At 37.5% G+C, this 14,091-nt stretch overlaps 1 protein-coding gene across 1 annotated transcript in view; it reads left to right on the forward strand.

The window, feature by feature from the left end:
* ACC (acetyl-CoA carboxylase) overlaps positions 1-14,091 on the forward strand; it is a 1,393,224-nt gene that overhangs the window by 500,741 nt on the left and 878,392 nt on the right. The window contains exon 22 of the mRNA XM_090408519.1: positions 5,350-5,469. Within this exon, the coding sequence (XP_090264645.1) occupies positions 5,350-5,469 (120 nt within the window). The remainder of the gene's footprint in view (positions 1-5,349; positions 5,470-14,091) is intronic.

Here is a 14,091-nt window from a genome sequence, read left to right on the forward strand (position 1 = left end):
ATTTTTGAATGGGGTGATGTGGTGGTTTTGGTGGATGTAGGAATCTTAATATTTTTTGTAAAGGTAAAAAAAAGCTTTTATGTTGTACTCACAGAGCAACATAGCCACTTTGTCTCTGACATTTTTGATGTATGGCAGTGTGATTGCATTCTTGAAATCTTGTTTATGTAAGGGAGTTGCAGGAGCTTATTTAGAATTGTTTTGATCATCTTGGGTTCACAACCATTAAGTGCGAGTTGCAGTGTCAGGTGATGTAATTCTTCATTTTTTTTAATTGGTGTGCTAGATATATTGTATGCCCTGCCTCGTAAAGTTTTAATTATGCCTATCTTTTGCAATCAATGGTGATGTGAAGCAGCATTTAAAAATCTTCCTGTTGTGGCAGGTTTTCTGTATACAGAGAAGGATAACCTTTTTTCCTCTTTGTTTACTTCGACAAGGATATCAAGGAAAGGTAATTTCTTGTGCTATTCTAGTTCAATAATGAATTTTATATTGGGATGCAAGTTGTTTAGATAATCTTTGAAAGCAATTAGCTCATCCACCGTTCCTGACCAAATGACAAAAATATCATCGATGTAATGTAGCCAAACTTTAGGTCTTTTCTGATAGGTTTTTAATGCATTTGTTTTGACATTTTCCATAAACAGGTTGGCTAGAGCTGGAGAAATGGTGGAACCCATGACAAGAGTCTCTTTTTGTTCCCGATATTTGTCTTGAAAAATGAAAAAAGGTGTTTTCCATGCAGTGTTTGAATAGTCCTACAGTGTCCAGTGGGAAAAGGCTTCCAAGTAGATCGACTGTGTCATTTCTGGGTACATTGGTGAAGAGACTGACTATATCGAAACTTGCTAAGATGTCTGAAGGTTCTATATGTATATCTTTTATGTTTTCAATGAAATGCACACTATTCTTTAAAAATGATTCTGTTTTCCTATGTGGGTGTTATCATGTTTGCAAGATATTTCTCTAAGTTTGAGGTCTGAGAATCTCTCTCATCTATAATTGGCCATAATGGAATATCTTTTTTTAAATATTTTTTTAATTGTTTATTTTTAATAAACTCTTTATATTACAATCTGGTTTGATACCAAAAACTACCTACACACTTACTATGGTTCCATTTGCTTGCTTCCTTCAATAGTTATCCATTTAATTTTGCCTGGACCATTCTTCTTCTTGTGGTAATGACATTCCCATACTCAACATTTGTCAAAGATTTCATGTTTCTAAAATTTTTGTGAACCTTATAAGGTCATTACCATAAGTAGGGAGAGACTTCAGCAAATTTAAGGATTTGAGAAACTTCCAAATTTTTTTTTATTATAGTGAGGCAGTTGGTGAATATTTCGCAGCACACCTTTGGATATAAATGTTGTATCTTGTAAGCCAAATGTATATTGTGCTGTCTTCTTTTATGTATGTTTGTTTTCCTTACCATAAATAAATCCTGTGATTTTTGGAATGATATAATTAAATCTTCTTCTTCTGCAGCTTCTCCCACTTAAGTGAGGTCACTGTTGATAATGGGTCTCCTCCACACCTTCCTGTCTTGGGCTGTCACCACATCCAAGTTCTTCATCCTTTAGTCCTCTTCTACCAGCTCCCTCCATCTCTTCTTTGGCCGTCCACGCTTCTGCCTTCCTTGCACATCCATCTGCATGACCCTTCTTCCCACATATTCGTCCTCCCTCCTCATCACATGACCAAACCATCTCAACCTTGCCTCCTGTATTTTCGCTCCTAAGTTCGTAACTTCTTTCACTGTTCCCCTGACATAGTCATTTCTCAGATGATCCTTTCTGGTCACACTGCACATCCACCTAAGCATTCTCATCTCTGCTACTTCCATCATGCTGATGTTATTTTTCCTCAGGGCCACAGTTTCTATAGCATGTGTCATAGCTGGCCTCACTACTGTCCTATAGATTTTGCCTTTCAGATGGATCGGCACCCTCTTATCACATAACACTCCAGCCATCTCCCTCCAGTTCCTCCAACCCGCTTGTATCCTGCATCCCACTTCCTTCTCAGCTCCTCCATCTTCTTCCACTGTTGAACCTAAGTATCTAAAGTCTCTCACCTTCCTGATGACATTTCCTTCCAGCTCCAGATCTGTCTCCTGTCCGCTGCCCACTGTGCAACACATATACTCTGTCTTACTTCTGCTCAGTCTCATACCTCTCTCTCTTCCAGTACTTTTCTCCATCTTTCCAGTTTAGTTCCCGCTTCTTCTCTTGAATCTGCACACAGCAAGATGTCATCTGCATACAACATTGTCCAAGGCACATCTTCTCTCACCACCTCTGTTACCACCTCCATCACATTAAACAGAAACGGACTTAATGCTGACCCTTGACGCAAGCCATCTGGTACTTGAAAACTTTCTGTCTGTCCCAGACAGGTCCGAACACTCGTCTTCATATTTCTGTACATTTCCCACACCAACCTGACATATTTCTCCGGAACCTTCTTGTCCCTCAGACACCTCCAGACTTCTTGCCTTGGCACACTCTCGTATGCTTTCTCCAGATCAGTAAATGCCAGATGTAGCTCCCTTTGTTTCTCTCGATACTTTTCCATCATCTGCCGTAACCCAAAGATAGCATCTGTTGTTGATCTACCAGGCATGAAGCCAAATTGTTCCTTTGCAATCTCCACCTCCTTCCTCAATCTACCATCAAGAATCCTTTCTAGGATTTTCATTGTGTGGGACATCAACTTTATTCCTCTGTAATTTTTACAGTCTTGTGCATCCCCTTTACCCTTGTAGATGGGAGACAAGAGTACTCTCCCTCCATTCCTTGGGTATATTTTCCTGTTGGCAAACTTTCATGAACAGGTCCCACAGCAGGTCAATTCCCTCTTCCCCCAGTGCCTTCCATGCCTCCACTGGAATTCTGTCGGGGCCCACTGATTTTCCATTCCTCATCCTCTTCATGGCCTCCATCACTTTCACTCTGCTGATGTTCTGCACCATCCCCTCAGAAGGCTGCCCATCTTCTCTGTGAGTCCTTGCATTTTCCTCATTCAAAAGTCCCTCAAAATATATTTTCCATCTATTTCTTATGTCCACATCCCTCCATAATACTCTTCCTTCAGCATCTTTGATCTGCCTCATATGTAAGATGTCCTTTGCTGCTTTATTTCTACATTTCGCTAGTTGATAAATTTTTCTGTGTCCTTTGTTTCTAATTGATCATACAGATCTTGATATGCCATGGCCTTCGCCTGTGCCACAACTCTCTTGGCTTCTTGCTTTTTCTCTCTCTGTACACCTCTCTGTCCTCTTCCACTCTTGACTCATCGCACTTCTGCTTTGCCTTCCTCTTAGCTGTCACTGCTACTTGTACATTATTATTCCACCACCAACCCTCCTTCTGCTCTCTAATCTTTCCAGATGTCTCACCAAGCACCTCGATTGCACAGCTCAGGATTACTTTTGAATTATGTTTCCACCAATCTTGTACACTTTCCAGTCCATCCGAAATCCTCTCTAACACCCTCTCCCTAAAACGATTCCTCACACTCTCCTCTTTTAAGTGAAACCACTTAATTGTCTTCATCCCATGGCATCCAGAGGTTCTTATCTTCAATCCTATTTTAAAGTCTGTGCACAGCAGTCGGTGTTGCTGTGCTACTTGATCTGTTGGAATTACTTTACAATTTGTCACAACCTTAAGATGTTTTCTTCTAGTCAAAATGTAGCCAATTTGTGAACTGCTGTTACCACTCCTAAATGTTATCAAATGTTCTTCCTTCTTGTAGAAAAACGAGTTCCCAATTGCCAGATCAATCGCTACTGCAAAGTCCACAACCCTCTCTCCTTCCTGGTTCATCATTCCCACTCTGTGGCCACCATGCACCCTTTCACAGTCTCTATTCTGTCTCCCTATGTGTCTGTTCAAGTCTCCTCCGACTATCACCATCTCATTTTCTTCCAGTTCCCTCATTTCTTCATCTAACACGTTCCAGAACTTATCTTTCTCCTCTGCTGTACAATACAACCAACTTGCGGGGCATATACACATAATATGACCGCCCGCTCTTCTCCAAGACCCAATTTCATTCGCATGATCCTGTCGCTCCTTCTAACCACTTCCAGTACTTCGTCCTTTATTCTGCCACACACCACAATTCCTACACCATTTCTTCCCTCGTTATTCGCTCCAGAGTAGAACAATTTATATCCATCTCCCAGTTCCTTTGCCTTTCCTCCCTTCCACCTTATCTCCTGCACACATAAAATCTCCAACTTCCTCTTCCTCATCATGTCTGCCATCTCTCTTCCCCTTCCAGGCATGCTTCCAACATTTAGTGTTCCCACTCGCAACATCCTCTCCACCTGCTGGGCTCGCTTCTTTAACCGCACCCACTCTTGATGCGGTAGCCCTAGTCCACTTCTCGCAGCTGTAGGATAATAATTAAATAATCTAGTTAATTGAGACATCTCATGTTGCAGTCGATCATGGGTAATTTTTTATTGAACTTCCATCCTCAGTCCCTCCATTTTTCTTTCAAAATGCAACCACATATAGTTGAATTATATGTAGTTACTATTTGCATACAATTCAACTGTAGATGAAAGACACCAGCTTCTCCTCTTCTTATTCCATCTATTTTCTCTTCTGGACTAGACTTCATTTAGTTCCAGAAAGACTGCAACCTTTTGAAAATCAATTTAAAAAGATCATTAGCTTTCTTCTCTGTTATCCTCTAGCCCAGCACAAATACTAATCTGCTATAGGTTTTGTAGCCTTCTTCTGTATGGAATTCATGAAATGCATGGTGTTCTGCAAAATGTATGTTTTGGGAGACTGGCTTTTTTAAGTAATGTGAAATATGCCAGCCGATTGGTTAGCATATCTGCTCTCCAGCCAAAAGGCTGCAGTTCGAATCCCACAGTGGGCATGGATGTTTGTGATTATCTGTGGAAATACTAGAGGTAGTGATGGGCAGTAGATGTCGTGGGTGTAGTTGCAGTTAGTTGATTGAGTAGCGGAGACAGAGTTGTAGAATAGGTGCCCTCCCTCGATGAGCCTTTGGACTCCCTGGTAGGTGTCATATAATAACATCTTATGTACATTATCATTGACTTACAAAGTTTTTTCTCTTTTCGCTAATATAAGATTGAAATTACTGAATCTGACTTTTAGAACTAGGTTATAGCATACTTTGGTGCACAAGTTTGACAATATCTTAATGTATCCTAGCATATGTTAGTAATTTTATTCATGCCTTACTAGTAATGAATGGACTTATTAGTGTATCCTTTTTTTTTTTTTTTTTCTGTTATTTATGATTTTGTAACTTCTAATTTTATTTAATATTTTAATCATTCTTTTGCAGGAAATAATAGCATCTATTTCAGGTCGAATACCTGCTAATGTTGAAAAGACTATAAAAAAATTGATGTCAATGTATGCTAGTAACATCACTTCAGTACTTGCTCAATTTCCTAGTCAACAGGTAAGTAGGGATTAAAAATTGAAATCATACCCAAAATTATCTTGTAGAAAAAAGGGAAAAAATAAGATATAAGGAATTAATAAAAATTCAAAATATAAAAATTAAATAAGTTAAAAATAAAAATTATAAACGGAATATATTTATATTAGGTATAAGTATAGAGGACAACTGGAGGAAAATCAAAACAGAGGAAAACTTGCATAAAAAAAACTTACTTAATGTAAAGTTTTCACTCAAGTGTCATAGACATCTGTATTTGATCATAAAATGACAAATAAATGATAACAGACTGTTCTAAAAAAAAAGGGGCCAGCTAAGTAGCTTATGTAAGAACACACACACACACACACACACACAAATAAGTTAGTACTTTTTAGATCTGCCAATCTCTCCCATCTTCCACAAAGGAGATATAAACAGAACATTGGATCTGTTTAAGTTAGAGTTAGGATAATGAAGTAAGGTTTCAAACATTTCTTTATAAAGATGTTCTGTGAGGAAAGGGCCATTTATGAAGGGATGGTGTCTTGTTCCACACTCACACATACACACAAATAAGTTAGTACCCTTTAAATCTGCTAATCTTTCGCAATTTCCACAAAGGGGATAGATATAGCCATTGGATCTGTTTAAGTTAGGATATTGAAGTAATGTTTCAAACGATTCTTTATAAAGATGTTCTGTGAGGAAAGGGCATTTATGAAGGGCCATTTTCATGTTCCAATTAACTGTGTTTAGTGCTAATAGCATCGTCAGCAAGTCCAGACTGTTAATGCTCACGATACTTAATATAAGATTTGTCTTATATTAGACGAATAGAATCAAATCTTCCAGTTTGTCCGCTATGGATCTCAGTTAATTGGACACATCGGGACTAGAATAAATTGCAATTACTTCAATTATGCAAAATTTTCTTCATCCTTCTGAAAACCAGGTGACCAAATCTGGGCATAATAGTCCATGTGTGGCCTAATCAAAGCCTTATACAGCAGAACAAGAATCTCATTACTTCTACACATCAGTGTCCTCAGCATCATTCCCAGAAGCTTTTGTGTTGTCTTCACAATTTTGGCTATGTGTCCCCTAAATTTCAGATCCTTATCCACTATCACCTCCAGATCCCTCACCCTCAACCATCTCTTTGGTATTATTATGTCAATGATGTTTTTGCCATTTGGTCACATACTGAAGATGAGCTTTCTACAACAGATAAATAGCCTTCATCCTCATATCTAATTCACCATGGAAAAGGAAAATTCTGGTACTTTATCATTTTTGGACATCCTGCTTACTCGAACTTCCTCTGGTACCTTATCTACAAGTGTCTTTCGAAAGCCCACATTTATTGGCAGATACAGTCATAAAGAGTCTGCTCACCATACATCTCAAAAATTTTGCATTCTTAAATCTCTAATTAATAGGGCACATAAAGTTTGCTCTTCTCCAGAAATCTTACAACAAGAACTTTCCATCATTAAAAAGTTAATGGTATCTAATAATTACAACCCTAATCAAATCCAACAGATAATTGAATCTTATGTTCCAATACCTAAGGTTTCTTCAACAGTTCACAGAGTTCCAATCCCCTACATTCCAGGAATCTCAGAACCTATAGGTAGAATTTTAAAAAAGTACCAATTGATTCCCACTTATATTCCTATCAACAAAATTTCTTCCTTATTGCCTTCTACAAAAGATAAGCTGTCATCTCTGCTTTGGCTGGCGTTTACAAAATTCCTTGTGAATGCGATGCTTCTTCTTTTGGACAAACTGGCCGTTCTATGGAAAAAAGAATTAAAGAACATCAATATTATATTGATTACAACAAACCTCAGAAGTCTGGTCTAGCACAACACAGTATTACCACTACCCATAATATCCAGTGGGATAAAGCTATTCTACTTCATAGATGCAGGTTCAAATATGAACGCCTCTTTACAGAAAGTTCTGAAGTTTTTTTACACCGATTGAATTTAAAGCGAAATGATTTCCTCTCTCTCTCGAAGATCTGGGAGACTTTTATTTTATGTAATCATTAAAAAACTAATTATCTTAAATATTAATTATTTATCAATTTCTTTCATTTCCTAGCTCGCAACAACATTGTATTTTAATAGATGATCCACCGAATATTCTTTACCTGTATTCTATTCCTATCTGTTTGTCACACTGAAGACGTGCTATTATTTTTAGTATGCAATATCTACCTTCTTTATTAATTAAAGTTATTACTGTGGACTTACGTGTTGTTTTTAATAATTAATTTGATTATACATTTCATTATCACCATCATCCACATTGCCTGGTCTATAACAACATCCCACCAAGTATTTGATTCCATTCATCTCTGTCTTACACCATACTGCCTCAAAACCACTGGCACAATTTCCCTCTTGCACTCTACTTTGTATGGACATAACTTTTTCTCTATCGTCAATAGCACTCCCCCTCCCTTTTGACCCCTTCTATCCTCACAAAACACATCATATCCTTCCATCTCCATTCCTGTCAGGATGTCATCCTCTTCCAACCATGTCTCACTTATTCCAACAATCTTTGGGTGAACAGACACAATTAATGCAACCATTTCATCTGCCTTGTTTCTTATACTTCTAGCATTTGTATACAAACACAACAGCTCAGTTCTGGATATACAGCTAGTTCCACTGATGCCACTCACTCGATGTGATCTCTCCATGCTCGGCTGGGGCCATTTCCCTTTCTGCTTATTCATTTTAGAACCCTTTGCAATTCCATCTGTTTCCTGTTGATCCCTGGTCATCCCATTACTTTCCTGCCTACACATGCTCTCACTGCCTCTCGGAGCATCCACCTTTCTCATGTTGCCCATCCTGAGCCTTCCCGTTTCCCTTCTCCTCTTGCACACCCATTCTCTCATTTTCTATACTCGTACCACTCACTTCTTCATTCATAACCACCTCTTCAATCTCTCCTGCTCTTCCACATCACTTCCTGCTTGATCTGATTCATTCTCTCTCACTCTACTCACTTCTCTACCTTCCAGTAGCAGTCTCTCCAAGCGACTCACTCCATAACCACTCAAATGCAGTCCATCGCTCTCATACAGTTCACTTCTTCCTTCAACTCATTCCACACGTTAACAAACTGTACTCCCATCTTCTCACACATTTCAGCCAGCATATCATTCACAATCCTCGCTCTCTGTCTTATCTCTCCACAGTCATACCTAGGCAACATGCTGACTACCCTTCCTGTCACACTATTCTCTTTTATCCTTCTAAGCAGCCTCCTGACATCCATTCCAACTCGCTCTTTGTCCTCTGTCAAATCATTTGTGCTGATTAAAACCATCAACTCCTTTGCTCGCTCCCTTCCTCATATCCAATGCTTCAATCACTCTACTCATTTTACCACCTGGAAAACATACCTTGTGCATCCTATCATCCAGTACACCTTTAATAATGGAGTCGTCATATAACGCCACTTGCTTATCTTTCGTTAACTCTTTCATGCCATCATGATTAGTTTTAATAGTTTTTACCTGAATTTTCTTAATTTCATTCCACATCCATTTTATCTCTTTCCTCATCCAATCCAATTAAACTTCCGAATCTTGCATCACATTCTCTCTATCATTCATTCTTTCTAATTTTCTAACTCTTGACACCCTCTTCTCACTTTCACTCTCATTCATCCTTCTTTGCTTCCATACTTTCGGTGCAACATGCGTCCGACTTTCGCTATCATTCATTCTTTCGATTTTTCCATTTTCGATTCCTGCATCACGCGATTTCCAGTTTCATTTGTTCTCTCAATTTCATTTCCTTTCACCACTCTCACTTCACTTTCGTCCGTATTAACATCCATTACGGTTTTTAAATCACTCATTTTCTTTTTTATTGATTTTTCAACATTCTTTTGCCTCTCTTTCACACCATCCTTCTCTTTCAAACGTGCACTCATTTTCCCTGCGGCATTCTCACTACTAAAACTTTCTGTCATCAATTTTATATTTATTATTATTATTATTATACAAACGGTTGCATGGTTGTATCGCTGGTCCAGTTTTTATATTTTAATGTGGTTCAAACTCCTGTTGTTAATATAAAACTGTCAAAGAGTAACTCTTCTTGTCACGCTGAAGACAGTGATATATAATTCATCGAAATCGGCCAAGTGAAACCCAAATTTTGAGTGTGCTGAAAATTGAGCAGAGTTCACTGTGGTCACTAACGAGCATAGAACAAAGGACGTCGCCATCTTTACAGTTGTCCAAGGGAAGAGGTGAGCCATGAAGTGTAACAAGTGCCTGAAGGAATTATCGTCCGACAGAAGTCATATAACCTGCAGGAAATGCCTTAGAAATCTTCACTTTACATTTTCCGGGATCTCAGAAACAACATGGTCATGCAAATCCAATGCCAAGCGAGAGGAATGGAAACCTATACTGCAGAGAGGACAAAGAAACGCCGCCACCCACTATGCAACTGATTACACAGGAGGCAGAAGTGGATGATGAACTGAACAGACAAAAAAATACCAGTGAGTCTTATAATTTGAGTTCCGTAAATTTATTACTAGAAAAAGGTTTAGAAAATATAAAAGCCAGCTTGGTAGATCTTGTCCAAGAACTATTTGATAAACAGAATAAAGAAATAACAAAAAAATTAGCGAATATGAAGAGTTTGTTAGATTTAATAATTCAAAAGTCGAAGAAGTCTTACAAACGGTAAAAGACATTGAAACCAGCATTAATGCATTAACTGACAGGCAGCACAAATTGATAAAAGACACATCTGAACTCCGTCAAGAATTTAATTCCCTGAAACTACAATACGAAGTTTTAAACCAACACCAACATAAAGAAGACCTTGTCATAAACGGTCTTCCAGAAACTGAATCCACAGAAAATCTCAGAGACGTAGTTTTAAAGTTAGGCCATGCAATTGACATCCTCCTAGAGCATAAGGATATTCAGACCATAAATCGGTTTCCCAGGGAGAACAAAAAACAAGGCTAGCTACGACCCGCACCAGTCATAGTTCAGCAGACTGAAAAAAACAGTAGTCAAGGATTTAAATGCATCGCAAGACAATATGCCAATCTTTTTATCTGAGTATTTAACACCTTTCAGTCAGAATCTTTTGAACCAAGCAAGAAAAGAGAAAAACAGAAAAAAAGTATCAATTTTTATGGATCAAAGATGGCAAAATATTCTTGAGAAAGTCACAGACTTCAAAGTCTATACAAATAAAAAGCTCGGAAGATATAGATAGGTTGCCAGAGTGAAACAAAAGACTCCAACTTTGTTCAATAAGAAGATTTCAACACAACAAAAATGAATGTGAACCATCTAATAGATGTAATTACACCAGAATACATCAGTAATTGTACTTTCGAATCACTTGATGCATGGAAACAACACACGGTACAAGCGAGAGGTCTCTCAATCTTGCATATTAACATCAGAAGCATCCGAAAACATTGGTTATTGTTACAGGCTTATCTGAGGAATTACATTGATATTATTGATATATTGATTCTTACAGAAGTATCCATAAATTACGTAATGATGAAGCGACTGCTTTCCAAATTCCAGGCTTCCAACAACATAGATTATGCCACCAAGCAAAAAGAGGGGGTGGAATATTAATATTTATCAAACAAAAATTAATAGCAAAAGAAACGGCCTATCAATTTGAGCATGCTGAAACCCTTTGCCTCGAAATCACTAATACCACCAATAGACAGCATCCCATAATACTAAATGCTATTTACAGGCCACCAAACCTAAACATGATAAAATTCTTGCACGAACTCAATTGCTGGCTTTCAAGCCAAGAAATATGCTCAACCGAATACCTAATGATAATTGGCGACATAAACATAAATATTGCAAACGAAAACCAGAACAACACTGTGCAATACCTAGACACGCTATCCATGTATAATCTTATACCAACAATAACATCATGTATTAGAGAAGAAATATTCGGAAATACTATCACTGCCTCCTGTCTAGATCATATAAACATCCGAGCACCACCAAATAGTTACACTGCATCAGTCATAAAGTGCAAAGTAGCAGACCATTACTTCACCGCTCTAAACCTGTACACCAAGTCAATATCCATGCAATGTCCCACAGAAGAAAAGCGACAGAAAACAATAATAGACGAAGAAATAGCAAACCACGAAATAAGAAAAACAAACTGGGAACACCTGGCATCAGATTCAGCAGATATCTTATACAACAATATTAAACTCATACTGGAGGAATTATATAAGATAGCTACAAAGAAAGTCAGAATTTGTTCAAAAACAACACAAAATCCTTTGATAACACAAAACTTAATCCTAGAAATACACAGAAAGGACGCTTTATGGAAAGAATTAAAGCGATAATCAAATAACACAGCTTTAAAAACTGAATATAAGATAACAAGGAATCACCTTACAACACAAATCAAAAATGCAAAAAGAAGCTACTACAGAGACAAACTAACCTCTGCACAAAACAACATGAAACAAACCTGGCATCTGATCAAAACACAGCTTCATGAAAGATGCAAAACCTATCCAATAACTAGCAAATGACTATAACCAATACTTTGCAGACTCCATCCAAGAATGAACAGAAATATTCCCCCAATCACAAAACGAGATCCTACACTTGGACCACAATCAAAACAGACATTATGGTTCCCAACCATAAAAGAAGCAAAACTTCTCTCTGCAATACATCAAATCAAACCAAACAAAGGCCCAGGAATTGATGGTATCAGACCTAAAGATATAAAACAACATGCAACTAGTTTAAGTCCTATCCTACTAAAATTAATAAATAAAATATTTAAAACAGGACAGATACCAAGTATGCTAAAGACTGCCATAATCACACCCATATACAAACATGGAAAAAGAAATTTAATCAGCAATTACAGACCCATAGCAACATTACCAATTATCAATCAAATTATGGAGCAGATCATACTGAAGAAACTCACAGCATACACTGAGATCTTTCATATTATCCCCAAAACGCAATATGGTTTTCAGTAAAATAAGGGAACAACAACTCTCTTGGAAGACTTTACAGACATAATTAATACCGCCTTAGACAAAAACAAAATCGCCATGGTAGTCTTTATTGATCTAACTAAAGCATTCGATACACTTACACATCAAACCTTGTTAGAAAAGCTGAGGCATGTTGGAATAGACGGGCCTCTTCACAGGTGGTTTACAAACTACTCTTCAAAATAGAAAACATATCACACGTATCGGATCAAACCGAAGCAGAAAGCTACCAGTTACCTGTGGAGTACCACAGGGAGCTGCACTCTCCCCAACTCTATTCAACATTTACACGCACGATATTAACCAGCTACCACTCAAAGGTAAGATATTCCAATACGCAAATGACACAGCAATAATATCCATCCATAATAATGCAAGCATAGCCCAAACAAATATGCAACATGACATAAATCTGATCATAGACTGGCTCACGAAAAACTCCATACACCTAAACTCAGAAAAGACAAAATTAATGATATTCAGAAATCCACTGACTCGACCAGTTGATAACAAATATATAACCATCCAACATCCACTTTCCAACATAAAAAAACACACAGAACAGCAAAACCACTACAATCGCTCAGGTTGAAACAATACGATACCTTGGAATTTACTTCAATATGCAGATATGAACTGGAATAGCCACACAAACCATCTACACAACAAACTCTGAACAATAAGTGGCAAACTCTACAGGTAAAAAGACAGTTCCCATATGCCTAAAACACTAATATATAAAGCACTATGCCAAAATATACTAAGATACGCTATAACAACGTATGCTTTCTGTGCACCCTACAAATTAAATAGATTAATGTCGCTACAGTACAAAATGATAAAACTGACTTTTTGGGAAGAAAGAGAAAATAATGACCTTATATACATTGCAATGTCAGAACACAAAATACTGACAGCAAAACATTTATGTCACTATGCAGCTTTGCTAAAACTTTATTTCGATGCCAACTACAGGACAGTCAGAAATACATACCGTATAACAAGACCTCAGACTACTAATTATACCACATATAAATACAATAATCACTACGGAAAGGCCACGTGAAACTTCTACATCCCAGACATGATAAACAAATTACCTTTTGAATACAGAAACCTTACAAACTACAATAGCCTGAAAAGAGCTCTAAGGACGTACTACGAACAAGAAATACGCACCCAAAATACCATACAAACTTAATGAAACACAATATATTCGTTCAGGCTTCTAGTTCAGCGACACATCAATACATTCCAAGTTATTATGTGTGCGCGCGTATGAATTTCTCAATCATAGATTTCGTAGCCTCCCAACACAGCAAAAAAAAACCCGATAAATAATAACCAACTGGTGTCATCCTCAGATAAGCTTACATATATGTTTCGAGGATGAAAGCAGAGAAATTAGTTCTCATCCAAGATGTAACCAAATGCATGAAACATCTGTAATAATCATCATTATGAATATTATAATAATATATGTTGTAAACCGTTATTATTATTATTTAAAAAAAAACAACTTTATGTATGAGAAAGTATTTGTTATGCATAATTGTCTTC

This window comes from Typopeltis vanoorti, chromosome 18 (genome assembly GCF_054136105.1).
Source record: "Typopeltis vanoorti isolate ZY-2024b chromosome 18, IOZ_Tvanoo_1.0, whole genome shotgun sequence".
NCBI lineage: Eukaryota > Metazoa > Arthropoda > Arachnida > Uropygi > Thelyphonidae > Typopeltis > Typopeltis vanoorti.